The 15,658-nt window shown below is 36.9% G+C and overlaps 1 protein-coding gene and 1 pseudogene across 1 annotated transcript in view; both read right to left on the bottom strand.

Moving 5' to 3' along the window:
• LOC107674351 (GRIP1-associated protein 1-like) overlaps nt 1-7,510 on the bottom strand; it is a 49,462-nt gene extending 41,952 nt beyond the window's left edge. The window contains exons 1-7 of the mRNA XM_016468307.1: nt 7,276-7,510; nt 6,418-6,484; nt 5,038-5,099; nt 2,483-2,509; nt 2,243-2,350; nt 1,448-1,592; nt 1,180-1,316 (exon numbers count right to left, since the gene is read on the bottom strand). Of these exons, the coding sequence (XP_016323793.1) occupies nt 1,180-1,316; nt 1,448-1,592; nt 2,243-2,350; nt 2,483-2,509; nt 5,038-5,099; nt 6,418-6,484; nt 7,276-7,317 (588 nt within the window). The 5' untranslated portion in view covers nt 7,318-7,510. The remainder of the gene's footprint in view (nt 1-1,179; nt 1,317-1,447; nt 1,593-2,242; nt 2,351-2,482; nt 2,510-5,037; nt 5,100-6,417; nt 6,485-7,275) is intronic.
• A 1,741-nt stretch (nt 7,511-9,251) lies between these two features.
• Nucleotides 9,252-15,227, bottom strand: LOC107674286 (vacuolar fusion protein MON1 homolog B-like; annotated as a pseudogene).
• Nucleotides 15,228-15,658: the final 431 nt, after the last annotated feature.

Here is a 15,658-nt window from a genome sequence, read left to right as displayed (position 1 = left end):
GGACTTGGGAACATTTCAGTTGCGTTGCTGTCTATGCAGGGTCAGACAGCTCTCAGATTCCATCAAAAATATATTTTTTTCAAAAATTTGTGTTCCGAAGGTGAATGAAGGTCTTATGGGTTTGAAACGACATGAGGGTGAGTAATTAATGACAGAATTTTCATTTTTGGGTGAACTAACCCTTTAATAAATGTTCCTGAATTTTTCTATTTAAACATTCACTAGGCGGACGTCTTGGACCATTGCATTCGCATCTCGCATTGTTTGCATCTGTGCTGTGTTTTTAGAATGCCATGTCAAGGTGAAAGTTGTTCAACTTTATAAAAAAAATTGTATTATTATTATTTCACTGCCCTGCTCCCATGATTTTTCTTTGAAACTGGAAACTTAACCAACTTTTCTGCTGATTTAAGGCAAGTATATCAGGCTGTGAAAAAATATTAACCACTAACATCATAACCCACTTTTCGTCATCCAATCATGAAGGATAAAATCAAGTCCCATTCTACATTATTTCCCGCTGGATATTCGGTTTAATTTCAACAAAATGCACCATATTATGGTGTTGGGAATGTTAAAAAAAAAAGTGACAAACTATATAAAGAATAACTGATTAGCTGCAGCCCTCATTTTATCAAATTTGGTAATGCTAATGAATGGCATGTGGTAGTCAAATACTAGACACCAGTTTACTGTCCTTGTATTCCCTTTACTGGACTGATCTCACAGAAAAAGCTGATGGTGGTGTCTCTGCTGTGTCTAGCCACAGTTCACCCAGCATCTGTAGACCCTGCATTAAACATGACCTCTGAGATCTCCAGCAAACTCCTCCAGATAAAGAGTGCAGCACTGCATAGCTGAATCATTGATTTACTCTGAAACTCTACTGTTAGGATCCTCTGACTGAGTAAACTATCTTGTTTACTTTGACTGAAACTTGTCGCTTAAGAATAGCCAGCTGTTCCAAACTTATCACATACACCAGGAGATGCATGACAATCACACTCGATTGAAGTATAGATGGCTTCATCGATTGTCATCTGAGAGTTCTGGTTTTCCTGCACATGGTGTAATTATTATCCCAGCAGACATTTCATTTTATTGGTTCTTTCACTCTAAACCTCCACTGTATGGTACAGCATCCCAACACTTGTGAGACTAAAACCCATTATCTGTTACCTGATCAATCTGATCATTTCCTGGAGCCGAAGGGTCATCACTGTGACCGCTGGCATCTGATTGGACCCCATTAGTGCCAGCCGATCCATCTATGAGTGCTGCTTTTCCATCATTAACATCTGCATGCTCTTGAAGAGCTGCACAGACACATAAAGAATACTATAATTAAGCCCACTTCTTAAAGGGATAGTAAACTATCCCTTTAATTCTTATCCTAAATTGTTTGTGAGGAAAACAGATGATGACTTTATGCATGAGCTTCTCTCACCTTTCAATTTCTTCTGCAGGGCGGAGTTTTCAGCCTGTAGACGCAGGAGCTCACCATCCACTGGACCAGAGGCAGGTCCTTCCAGCCCTTGACCCTCCCTCAGTCTTCGATTCTCTAATTCTAACTGCTCGATCTGAGAACATAACTGCACCAACACACCGCACAACCCATCAGAAAACAGAAAAATAATGTAAAAACTCAACCCATAATTGGCACAAAGGTAGGGACTGTCATCTCTGTGATATGCCACTTTTGATCAAATATAAACACTACTGCTCAAAAGTTTGGGATCAGTAAGATGTTATAATTTTGGTTTAAAGAAATTAATACTTTTATTCAGCAAGGATGCATTAAATTGATCAAAAGTGACAGTAAAGACATTTGTAATGTTACAAAAGATTTCTATTTCAAACAAAAGCTGTTCTTATGAACTTTAAAAACCATCACAGTTTCCACAAAAATATTAGGTAACAACTGTTTTCACCATTGATAATAAATGTTCTTTAAGCACCAAATCAGCATATTAAAATGATTTCTGAAGAATCATGTGACACTGAATACTGGAGTAATGTGTATTGATTCTTCCATGGAAACTGTCTGCCATTTGAGTTGTAATGTTGACAAAATTGTAGCAATGCGACTACTGTGTGAGGCAAATGAGGTTCTAGTTATAAATTACTGATGTAGTTCCTGTAAGTGTGAGCAATTCGTTTCTAGTATAGTTGTGCATAAAGCTACCGGGTTCAAATGCTCATGGTCATGACAGGGGTTAAATATTGTTTGTGTGCTCAGCACCTTGGACAGCTCTTGCATGAGGGTGCTGTTCTGCAGTCTGAAGTCATCTTCCTGACTGTGTAACTTGCCCTGAAGCATTTTATTCTCATTTAGTAAGGCATCTACCTCCTGAAAATAAGAGAATAAAACAGCATGGTTAGAAGACAAGAGATTTTTCCCAAACCACTCAGGATATCATTTCGTTTTATTCGTATTCAACTAATGTCAAAAATCAAACACTGATATAAGAAGAAATCTCACCTGTGCTTTCTTGCTCTTGTTCAAAGCCTGAGGGTGAAAATGAAAAAGAAAACATTATCTAAACTAAATTGTTAAAGTCCCCCTGTAGTAAAAATCAAGTTATGTTGTTTATTTGTCTATATGGTGTTTTTAATATGCCTTTAGACAAACCATGTGCCAATCTATTAATCAACACCATTGCTGAGTATGTTCTCCTTAAAACTGTAACACTAGCATGCAAAATATACCAATACCAGCACAAAACCAAAAATTAATTAAAGCAAAAAACCCATGAAGCTGTGGTTTAATGTGAATTTAGAACCGCTAACTTGCATTATAACCCATGCCAACAGTGTAAAAGTAGCCCGGAGTCAGACCCACCTCTCCCGCATCGGGATCTGCATTTCACACACGTATGCTCGCGGGCGCAAATTAAGAATCACAAACGGCTGTATTCGAGTCTTCAAGGCATTTTAGGACACAACATCGTCAAGTAAGTAACTTTAACGAATGTTACAGTATTCACTGTAGTTGTCCGCTAGTAAAAAGATAGTTTTATCAGTCATTATCCGTGTACGCCATTGTTTTGCGTTTACTACAGTTCAGTGGATCAGGAGGCGCTGGCTGGTGTGACTGAGTGGAGGCGGGACTAATTTGCATATTCATAGATCAGCGTATAGTAAATGAGGCAAGGGTGTAGAGTTGCATTCAAGCTATTTTAAGGAATGAGAAAATTCTTTTCACAAGAAAAAACATTTAAAAATGTAATTTTGATGATCAAAGATAAGTTTTAAGGGATAAAATATTTGACTACAGGGGGACTTTAACTAAAATAGAATCGATCCTAAAATACCACCAAGAGATTTTGTTTCTTCATCAAAAAAGATTTGAAATAATTTAGCATTGCATCAATTGCTCACCAATGGATCCTCTGCAGTGAATGGGTGCAGTCAGAATGAGAGTCCAGAAACGTAGCATTTCATCACTTGCTCACCAGTGGATCCTCTGCAGTGAATGGGTGCAGTCAGAATGAGAGTCCAAACAGCTGATAAAAACATCACAATAATCGACAAACAATCCACACGACTCCAGTCTGCTTCCTCCAGTGAAAAAGTCCATCCCCCTGTTGTCCTCTCACATCAAAATCCACCGACATATTGGTTAGAATGGTTTTGGACTGATTTTGCTTGTAAACGGTGCTTGGTCTGCGCATATTTCTCTCCTGATTCAGACAAGATGACATTTTCACTGGAGAAAGCAATATTATGGATAAAGGACTTCTATATTAGCAACGGTTTAAAGGGGTCATATGATGCTGCTAAAAATAACATTATTTTGTGTATTTGGTGTAAAGAAATGTGTTTATGCAGTTTACTGGACTCCGCTTCGTCCACGGTGAAAGCCGATCCGGCGATTCACAGTGCAAAGTTGGTGTATTTCCTCAGCGACCATGGAATCATGGATCAGCTCTAGGCATGACGAAGCGGATATCGTCCTCTTTTGGAAGACCAAACAAAGTATTTTCGCTTTCACAACGAAGCACACAGCGTCTTCACGACATGGCTTTAGCGTCAACAATACTACAGCAAGACTAAAAGTTACGCCTTCTTTCTTTGCGTGAACATTTGGGCGGCGTTATGCAAATCTTCCCACATAGTGAGGTAGATATGTGGGGGCGTGTTAGAACGAGCCGTTTTAGGTAGGTGTGGCTGACTCTGAACTTTTATAAAGAATATCTCTTTGGATTTGAGACTTTAGTCTTTGCAACTTTACAGATCTTCTTTATGGACCAAGAGCTTGTAACACTTCAAAGAGAAAGGAAAAATTGAAATCGCATCATATGACCCCTTTAAAGTTAAAACATCTTTCTGATAGATTTGTTTCTTACAAACACACAGCTTTTCACTTCTCGAGATGTTAATTGATGGACTGGAGTCATGTGGATTACTGTGATGTTTTTATCAGCTATTTAGACTCCCATTCTGACGGCACCCATTCACTGCAGAGGATCCATTAGTGAGCAAGTGATATAAAGATAAATCTCTCCAAATCTGTTCAGATGAACAAACTCATCTACATCTTAGATGGCCTGAGGGTGAATAGCTTTTGGTTGAACTATTCCTTTAAAGATGAACTGTGCAAAACTAGCATGACCAAACAAAAACTGCAAAATTGATTGTTATGAACATTTAAACATCACTTTTAGCAAACTGCTTCATTGTGCCTATTCATACAGACTTATGAGTGGTTTGGCAATGCTGAGTCATTGACACAATGTATTGTCTTACATTTTGATCATTACGTTTGCAATACTTACAACATGACCAGTGCGAGACTCATGACTTTTTGTGTTGCAATGCATGCAAACTGTCTAGTTCACTGTAGGAAAGTATATAAGAAATAGAAACACTAGAAGGGAAAAAAACTGGAAAAGACCAGAACAGTCAATTTACTCCCAGCCCATTAAAAGAGAAGGCAAAAAAAACAGCACACAAAGCAAATTCACAAGGCCTGCAGTAAAGCTTGACCTCTATCGCATGGCAATGACCTGCTGAAAAACCAAAGAAAGCCACTACCTTCTGTGCTTTGACATAGTCTTTCTCCAGGTTCGAGGTCTTCTGACGGACACTGTTGAGCTCTGCAACACATAATAAATAAAGTTACAAAATAACTCGAAAAAACAAGGTACTAAACTCACTTCATGCAATGAAACACAAATACGTGCATTTATCACTTTTGACAGACAGCTGCACAAGCAGAAACTGCTAATGCATTTTGTTAATAATTAGCAGGACTATATAAAATAATACAAGTCAACATAATAGCCTGCATACTTGAAATTAGAGTTTTCTCTGAAAGTTCACTGATAAAAAGGGTAATGTCTTCATAATGTCTTAAGATGCTGTGTTGCTTAATATAACATCTGACATTACTGACCAATAAGGAGATTTCAAAACTGTAAACGATGAGTAGTGCTGAAAAGTTTCCATACAGTTTGAAGTAGCTGTTTTTTTTTTGCATGTTATAACTGTCAAAGTTTATTCCATAATTATGGAACTCTACTATATTTTTATCCCATAATTCCACTTAGTATGTATCCAGGAACAGCACAAAAAATTAATCAGGGGCAAAATATAAATAAATAAATAAATAATCACATTTCAATTATTATTTCTGAAGATGTAACGTCATCTTAAAATTTCCAACATTATAAATATCTAAAGTAGAGATTCCCAAACCCTTTGACCTAAAATATTTATTTTGAAGTTAATGTCAATAATTGAACAACACATTAGCATGTTCATGGTTCACTGATCACATGGTCACATGACATGCATTTAAATATATATTTAAATTTTTAATATTTTATTTCAAATCATACAATTTAGAGTTTTGTTTTAAAATCATTTATTCGTTTAAATTTTACACTCTACAGGATTGAGGTGCATGAGCAAAACATGAACTCCTTGATGTATTTTAAGCTTCTGCAAATATTTACTTTAATATATTAGGTCACATTTTCATACCAAGTTCAATATAAGTTCATACATTGTAACTTAATGCCCACTGATGCTTGAACTAGACTAAGTTCTGATTACACACAACTGGTGCAACCGGCCCCAGGCCCTCAGACAACTCAGATTTGACTGACAGAATTAGAACATCTATCTTTATATATCTTCCCCCAAGGCGTGTTCAATTATTAAATAATTTAATAAATTTGATTGTGCTCTCAGCTACCAATAAGAGAGTTACTCTCACAACTTTTTGACAGAATTAAATATTCAAAATTCAACAGATACTCTAAAATAAAAAAATGTGACAAAGGTTGGAACAGGTTTAACAAGACATCTGATTTTTAACAACAACAAATTACAATCTGCTGCATTAATGACACAAACAAGTTGGCCAGTGTTTTGAATAAGTAAAGGTTTAGGTTTACATTCTCCACTCACCTGCTGTATTTTTCCGCAGCTCATCAGATAGTTGGTAGTTCTGTGTTCTCAGCTCCAAAAGCTGAGCCTGTCGACACACACATTAAAAGAGAAAGTAATAGAGCAAAACATACTATATGAGGTATATTTTTGGTAACAAGGTATTTAATATATTATTGATTATTGTAAATCAGGAATAATGACCACCTAGACAACAAATCATCATAGAAGCATCATGCAGTCTCTTTTTACGCTATGAATCATGTTAAAACAGTGGTTTACAATGTATTAAGAGTTTATTTAGGTCATGGAAACGTTTAATTAAAGATCAAGGTGCTATGAAACTGAATATTAGATACTTCAGGAGTTGTAAACAACATTATGCTAGAGCAAAACGAGAGCGATGTGATATTTAATAGCCTAACATTTACACGAAATACGTCTAAAGAAGTAAATATACAACCTACAAACCCTTTAATTGTGTACAAAAGCAACCATATCAGCTGTTTGGTGTGCTAACGGTGCTAATGTTCAGTAATAACAGGTTAGCGTGCTAACAGGGTAAGCACATCTTTATTATGTCACAAACGCGTCAAAGAGCGACTATATTCAATGTCATTTCAACAAACAGTCATTTTGTTAGCTAAACGATTACATACACTAAATAAAAATATCGTAATCGTCTATTAAAATACATTTTCGGCCTCATAACAGTTAGATTGCAGGCTAACGGCTACAGCTAACAGAGTCCCAATCCGCTCAGATGGACATCATCGACTTCACCCATAAAACAGACCCGTTTGCACATATTCTCAACCAAAATTGCATGTAAACACGTTAACGATCTCGTATGTGCATCGCAAATAAAGAGATTTGTACCTGCATACGGTGGAACTCCTCTTCTGACAGTGCTTGCGCCATCTTCAGTACAGCAAAACACTGCTGACAGAATACAAACTCTCTCTATCTGCTATTACTGTGTCTGCTGTCAGCCTTGTATTAGCAAATTAACTCATTCTGATAAGATGAAGGTTAAAGCTGCAGCTTTCTGATGTCGCCCATCTAAACGCTTTGGCTTGCTGACAGAACCCCCCACCATGAGTGATGTCTGCACCTGTCCTGTAGATGGCGCACTAACACAATGTATTCACTACTGTACTGTGGCTGTGATAACATGGGCTGTGGTTCAAAAACCTAGTGAGCTGACTACTTAGACTGCACCTGTGGGCCCCTATGCTGATTGGTCAAAAATTAGTTACAGTTACAGATCGAGCATTCACTTAGATGTGTGAGACTACAGGAATGATTTTATGCTCTTTTGTCAGCGCAGACAATCAACGGTGACAAAATAACCATTCATATCGCATATGTATTAAAAGCAATAGCCATTTTTCTAGTGTTCTAATGTGACCTAGTTATATTACCGGTATCTGAAATCCTGACTACTTCTTAACATTTTGTGTGACAGGTTGACATTTTTATGGTTGGGACTGAAAAGGAAGACGAAAAGCATAAATGACTGCTTACTGTTGTAGGAACAGATCAAAGAACACATGATACTCTGATATGGTTTATAAGTCAATGAACTTTACTGTATCTGTAGAATAAACATCAGTAACTCTGGAGTGTCACATGAGTTAGCCACTTTTACAAGCAGTAACCAGTCAATAGTTCTGTGATATGATTTAAAGTGGCATGCATGAAAATTCATGCTGTTTTTGAATATAATTATTTTTTTTTAATAGTTGTTAAGTATCTTAGCAAAACAAACAACACATAAAAAGTAATAATAATACTTTCATGTTTTCTGTTTTATATTTCTATTTCAAATAAATGCTTTCCACAAAAAAAGCAAGAATATTAAACACCACATCTGTTTTCAACATTGATGATAAAAAAAAAATGTTTCTTGAACAGCAAATCAGCATATTCGAATGATTTCTGAAGGATCTTGTGACACTGAAGACTGGAGTAATGGCTGCCAAAAATCCAGCTTTGACGTCAAAGGAATACATTAAATATTAAAATATATAAACATAGAAAACAGTTATTTTAAATCGTAGTAATATTTCACAATATTACTGTTTTTATTGTATTATTGAGCAAATAAATGCAGTTTTGGTGAGCAGAAGAGACTTCTTTCAAAAACATCAAAAATCTTGTCGCTGCCAAACGGTTGAATAGTAGTATGTGTAATTTTTCAAAGCATGAAAAGTTGACCTGAAAAATTAACATGAATTTGAGAACTTTAACTGCATTAAAGGGGTCATATGATGTTGCTAAAAATAACATTATTTTGCTGAAAAAGCGAGATATGCTCTGATTGGCCAGCTATCCAATGCGTTGTGATTGACCAAATACCTCAAGCGTATGACGGAAATGTTACGCCCCTTACCATACCCGGAGCGACGAGACAAAACCAATAAAACCCATTATAATCAGGCATTTGTTGCATCCAGTGGGGACATAATTACGGATTATAATGACTTATACTGTCTTTTTACGCGTTGCATTGCGTTGCATCGCATCGCATCGCACTGCATAAACATAAAACCATGTCTGCATTTGTGATCGGAGAAATGACAAACAACAAGCGCTACTCTACACTGCTCAAAACTCACGTTTGAATCATCAGTGCTATTCACGAACAGCTTGTAACACTCCAAAGAGAAAGGAAAACTTGAAATCGCATCATATGACCCCTTTAAGGAAACACGCCAAGCCCACAAAAAAAGAAGACATACAGTATATATTCAATGCAGCCACATTTCCCATTTCATACAGACCCACTGAATTTACCATAAAACATGGAAATAAAACAGCTACTTGTTTGTTGGGTGGTAGGTTTCCCAAGGTTACAAGAGAGACAGAAGGCCAGTGTTCGATGTATCTGATCTCCCCCTGTCTGTGGAACTCCTGCCGGGCTGCGGGGTAGTGGAGTAGGTGACAAATAAAGAGACGGTCCTCTTCCTTTTTGATCCATCGCAGCAGTTTAGTGAGTTCACTGATAGCTGATTTCTTAGTGACGAGTGGAGTAAAGCAGACGTACATCTCAAACTTGCTACCTGCAAAAAAGAGACAGTTTAGAAAATACATACAGTATATAATGTAAATATTATATATACTGTACACTACCATTTAAAAGTTTGGGATTGGTACGATGTTTTTGAAAAAAGTCTCTTGCTCACCAAGGCTGCATTTATTTGATCAAAAATACAGTAAAAACAGTAATATTGTGAAATATTATTGCAATTTAAAATAATAGTTTTCTATTTTAATGTATTTTTAAATGCAATTGAATCCTCTGATTGTAAAGCTAAATTTTCAGCATCAGTCTTCAGATCCTTCAGAAATCATTCTAATATGCTGATCTGGCGTTCAAGAAACATTTCTTATTATCATCAATGTTGAAAACAGTTGTGCTGCTTAATTTTTATTATTATTTTTTCATTTCTTCTTGAGCAATGGTCAACTCTGATTTCTTGTTGAACTTTTTAAACCCAGAACATCCTGATCTACTGAAGTTGTCTTGATTCTGAAAACATACCCAGGCCAGCAGAGTTTCTTCGCCTGCAGAATGGTAGACAGGCACGTGCACAGGTAGGGCTCAACCTGTGCAGAGCACATGCCCTTTTTGCCCTTACACTCCAAAGTGCCCTTCTTTGTGTGTGTTTTTTCTTCTTCTTCAATAAATCAATGCTATTGGTCACCCTTTACGTCTGTCTGTCTGTTTTAGAAATATTTAGCCAATGAAAGGTATTAAAAAGAGCTTGTGACTGAAAGGTATTATAAAGAGCTTGTGACTAAATCTTGTTGGCTCCACTCAAACTGCCAGTAAAAACCTCATAACTCCACACCCTCTATCTTCACTGAATGAACTGAAGTTCCACAGCAACTGAATGAAGTCTTGCAAGGGTAGCCTAAATAAAGATCTTGTTGTTTGAATAATTACAGCGTTTTCTTTACACAAGAAACACTGTCTATAAAGGCTCATATTTTATGTATTTGAGGCCTGAGACATGACTGGAAAGAGAGGGCTAGCATTTGCCATCTAGTCATTAAATAGCATATACTAGCCTGTGCATACAGTAGCATTTCATCTTTTATAAAATGAGATTTTGGCCAAATGTATTTTACAACAGGAAAAAACTGAGCGCATAGCTACAACAAACTCTGTAACCTGTTGATGAAAACGTAACGTGATGTCGCCTTTTTTAACGACGGACAAAATGCATATTTGCACACATTCGCTGGTCAAAAACCCCTTAACTGCATTTGAGTTTGACACAAAGCGACTGAGTGATCCTCGTCATCTAGGTAAAATATATTTCTAAGAAATTTCTTCTTTGATTTATGATTGCTGATACACTTAACTTATGAACATGTAATCATTATATGGTCACATGGTTAATTCATGTTTACACTGTTAATATGCATGTATTCGCTAGCTAGCTATTTTTTTCCTATTCTATAGGCCTACTCTCCGCTCGTCTTCACATGTACATGTACATGTAAAACTTGGTTTTATCAGATCACTGTGAAATCTTTATATTTTATCATGCAGAATGTAATATATTTACATTATATCCTCAAAATATTGGATGAGAATAGAAATTCGTAGTACAAACATAAAACAACGCCAGTATTATAAATTATAACATTAAAAAGTGTATAAATCACTCGTTTTTCTAAAGAAAGTCTGTCCAACAGCGACACCAGCAGGTAAAGTTACAGCAGGACTCCGCGTCTCTCTCGCCTCCCCTAAGCCCATTGAGTTTTAACAGACCAACTAAAGCAGGGGTAGGCAACGTTGGTCCTGGAGTGCCGATGTCCTGTGCAGAGTTTAGCTCTAACCCTAATCAAACACACCTGAACAAGCTAATCAAGGTCTTCAGTATTACTAAGGCTACAGACAAGTGAGTTTTTTTTTTCAGGGTTGGAGCTAAACTCTGCAGGACATTGGCACTCCAGGACCGACATTGCCTACCGCTGAACTAAAGCATGCTGTGGGGGTAATTGAGAATGAATGAGGGAAAATCACATGAGAGGAGACAATGCCTTCATCACGATATGATTGGATATGACTGGCTATGTTCGGCTGTGATTGGTTTATGCAAAATCCTGTCTCTTGTGTTCATGCGCGTTCCACGTTTGGCATTAATGGGAAGACTCATTTTAAAAAGTAAGTAAACAACTCATACATTTAAATATAACCACTTTGTTACGTCAAAATAAGACTTAAAATGGTCTGAAAACTTGATCTGTGGGAGTTTTTAGTGAGTAATCAGCTTGTTGAAATTTAAAGTAAATCTCTGTCTGTGACTAATATTTACTGAGCTTTGATGACTGATGAACCGAATAATACAAAAATAGTTAAAAGTTAACTATTAAAAAGAATAGCTGAACTAAGTTCACAAATAAAATATATAGTTTAAATTGTTACTGCCTTGAGTTATTTTGGAATAAACGTGAAATGCTTAAAAACACTAACTTGATGAGATTCATACTTGGCTTTAATAAACAGAATATTGATTCATATTCTATAATATTGATATAAAAAAATAGAATTGTTTTTGTTGTTGTTTTCTGGTAGTGTAAGTAATGTTTATTTAACCAAGAACATCTGACTGAGACAAGAATTGACATTTGACAAGGGGGGGGGCCTTTTTTAGTTTCAGCACATGCCCCTCAAAAGGTCTGTGCACGGCCCTGATGGTAGATGAGTTTAAGTGGCCGTGATGTACTGTGGATACGATAGTGCATGTTGCGATACAGATCCAGCAGGCGTATCCTCTCTTCCTGGCTTCTGTATGCCACCTCCATCTCTGGGCTGAGTGAAGCGACATAAGAAAATGGCATCATATATAATGCTTATAGTGTGTTTTGTTGATTACAACACAGCCATTATTCACTAAGACATGTGGCCTGGTCATACCACCTACATTATTATAGTGGCAGAGATGTGTCTTATGAAAACATACATAGACTGTCAATGCAAACCAGATGATGAAAAACAAACTCAGTTTCAGTCAATTTGAGAGAGACACAGTTTAAACCACAGACTGTTTCCACACATCATGTGGTCTTTGATGCTTCAATCTAATCATTCGGTTGGCCTTATTTGCTTGCATTTTTGCATAAAAGGCACATCGCATCTGTGTCCGCTCAGGGTCTCAAACATCTCAGCATCATTTCAGCAATGTGATTAGCTGAATCAAGTGCTTACTGTTGCAGAATTCATGGCAAAGTGGTCTAATCTTTCACAGAATGTGGAAATCCTGGCTTATAGGCCATCATTTATCAGGACTTGAGAGCCATCTGGTGTTTCTGATGGCAAAAAGAACAATTGATTCAGATAAATGAGTCAAAACACGAATGATTTGTGTAAACGTCAGATCTGAATACTCCCTGCTCTTCAGAAGACTTTTTGACCAGGATTCTACTCTTATTTTTTTATTATTGTCATAGCCTTTAATTAATTAATGTTAACTGGCATTAAATAGGTTTGAAATTAAATATAATTAAATTACATTATTTAATTTTGCTATTGTTAACTTAATATTTTCTGTCCACAAGGCCTAGGCAACGTCAACTGAAGAAGAAAGTAATTTCAGAGGCAGACCAACTTATTACATTTTCATGGAAGTCAATGAAGGCGAACATTTTTTGAATTTCGATGATGAATTGTGCAAAATAAATCCATGAACATGTATTAAGAAAGTAAATGGTATATTTTGATTTCATATTGACATTGAATGACGCTTTGTAAGCTACTCACCATGTGAACTGAGGGAGCTTGCGATGGTGGTCTAACACTTTTGAGGGCTTGTTCAGGAAGTGCTTAAGATTAGCTACACCGATATCATCAACATTGTACAACTGAGTGTTTGCCACCCACTGCAAGGCATTCTGGGATGCGAAAGCTTCCTCAATTTTCCTATTGCACTCTGCCATGGCATAAAATGCTTCTTTATCTGTAGACAGAAGAACAAGGCATACACATTCAGGAGGGTCTAGATACGCCACATAAGCATAAAAGTAGCAGTCGTGATTGAACAGAGGCAGGCAGATGGGCGTCCATATCTCTCCAGCCTGAAAAGCAGAGGAGGCCCTGATCACATTGAAGAGGAGATGAAGGTCATTGGGTTTTAGTCTAGCGTCTTCCAAAACCGTCTTCTCCTGAACAATGGAGACAAGTCGGTTGTTGGCAATGAAAAAAGAGAAGACCAGATTCGGGGTGATGGCTTTCTGTAGGATGTGACTGAGAGTGTCTCTGGAAGAGGATGGCAGAGGCAGGCATTGTACAGCTGACAACATGAAGCCAGGATCAGAATCCATGACACCGAGAAGGCCGTCCAGAACCTTCTCCGAGCCAAACAGCAGACGCCGCAGGTCAAAGTTCCTCTGGCGCTCAAAGATGTGGTTTATGCTGGCCTGCGTGAACATGCTGACTATCTGATGATAAACATGGAGGAGCTCGCTGCGCAGCTGCTGCTCAGACTGGCGAGTGGCAGACACGGATACAAGGACCAGTGGACCCTTCTGCAAAAAGACCACCGTATGCTCATTTGAGGGAAACAGAGGGAAAGAACAGAGTAATATTAGCTGTTGTCTGTCATTATATATATATATATGTAAAAATGCTTATTATAACAATTTTCAAAATTGAAAACGAGTCAAAAATAATTGATATATGTATAGACCCTAATTACATGCAGAATGTAAAGATCCCATGTAATCTTTCCTGTGTTGACATAAGTTTTTCACATAAGTTTATGATGTTTAAAATGTAATTTTCTTTGATGCAAAGGTGAATTTTCAGCAGCCATTAGTTTACTGCATCACAAGCTTCGTTAGAAATCATTCTAATATGCTGATCTGGTGCAAACAAAAAAAACATTTATTACTATTATCAATGTTGAAAACAGTTGCTTAATATTTTTGTGGAATCTGTGATGCATTTTTGTCAGGATTCTTTGATGATTAGAAAGTTCAAAAGAACACCATTTATTTAAAAAAAAAATGTTGTAATAGTCTTTACTGTCATTTTTGATCAATTTAACGCATTCCATAGTATACAGTATTTAAGAGATTAAATGGCTTAATCCCTTAAATATTTTATATAATTTATATAAGATTAAATAAAATATTTTATGTTCTCCAAGAAAGAAAAAATACTGTAAATTTCAAATATGTTAAATATAACTCTTGTGAACTTGTTTATACACTAAATTTCCATTTAAATATGAACTTTAACATTAACCATATATTCAAAGAAGCAAACGCCATCCTGTATTACTTTCAACTAAAGTTTTAAAGAAATTTACAACCTGAACCTTTTTTTAAGTTATTTTGTTCTTCAGTAATTTCCTTTTGTTGTTGTTGTCAAACTAAGTTGCTGCAAAGAACCTTTATTTTTTAAAAAGACAACTATCTGACAGTGTAAAAAACCTAAATGAAGATGGTGGATCTCACCTGAAAAAATAGATTGAATCATGTTGCCTTCAGCCTGGACAAAGGAGACCAGCGCCATCATGACACCCATGGTGGAGGAGAGAGCTTCCTCGTTGCCATAGCGTGAGTAGATGGGCTTCCCTGCCTCGCTCAGCACAAACACGTGCTTCCTGTGTTGCCTCCAACTCTCTGACATTATATCTTCATTCCTATAAGTCAGACCTGGCTGGGACATCCACAGCACAACCTGCCAAGGGGTCCTTTTTCTGTCCATTGAGGTTTGCCTGGGCCAAGCTAGATGGAAACTTACCAGTCTCCTCTATTAAAGTGTCCTCAGGTTGAAACTCCCAGCTTCCTCTATTGTTACTCCTTTGCATATTGTCTGTTTCTCATTTCCCTCAAAGCGAGAATCTTTTGGACTTGGTGTTTTGTTTTGTTTTTTAGTTTTAAGGGTGAAAACACTCGTTCTATTGATGTCAAACAATGGATCTCTGTGGCTCTCCATTACTCAGTCTAGAATCCCAGACCCAGAGGTTATCACATGATGCCTAGGGATCAGAGAGCGGTTAAAACCGTGTAATAGGATGAATATGATGCTTCATCTCTTGCTGAAAGAATGATTTCTAACTGGTCTGTGGGCAGTGCTGATTTAGAGGAGGTTCAAGTGGGACATGAAACTGATTGAATGATAAAGCGATGTCAAAATAGTGTGCAAAGTCTAAAAAAATAGACAGAATGATTTATGATCATTCTTTGGTCCATAGAACAAAATAAAAGCTGAATGATTCACATAGCATCACAGCTAACA

The sequence above is a fragment of the Sinocyclocheilus anshuiensis genome, unplaced genomic scaffold (genome assembly GCF_001515605.1).
Source record: "Sinocyclocheilus anshuiensis isolate Anshui unplaced genomic scaffold, SAMN03320099.WGS_v1.1 scaffold188, whole genome shotgun sequence".
Taxonomy (NCBI): Eukaryota; Metazoa; Chordata; class Actinopteri; order Cypriniformes; family Cyprinidae; genus Sinocyclocheilus; species Sinocyclocheilus anshuiensis.
Note: the sequence above shows the minus strand (reverse complement) of the source record. Positions and strands in the feature narration are given on the sequence as shown.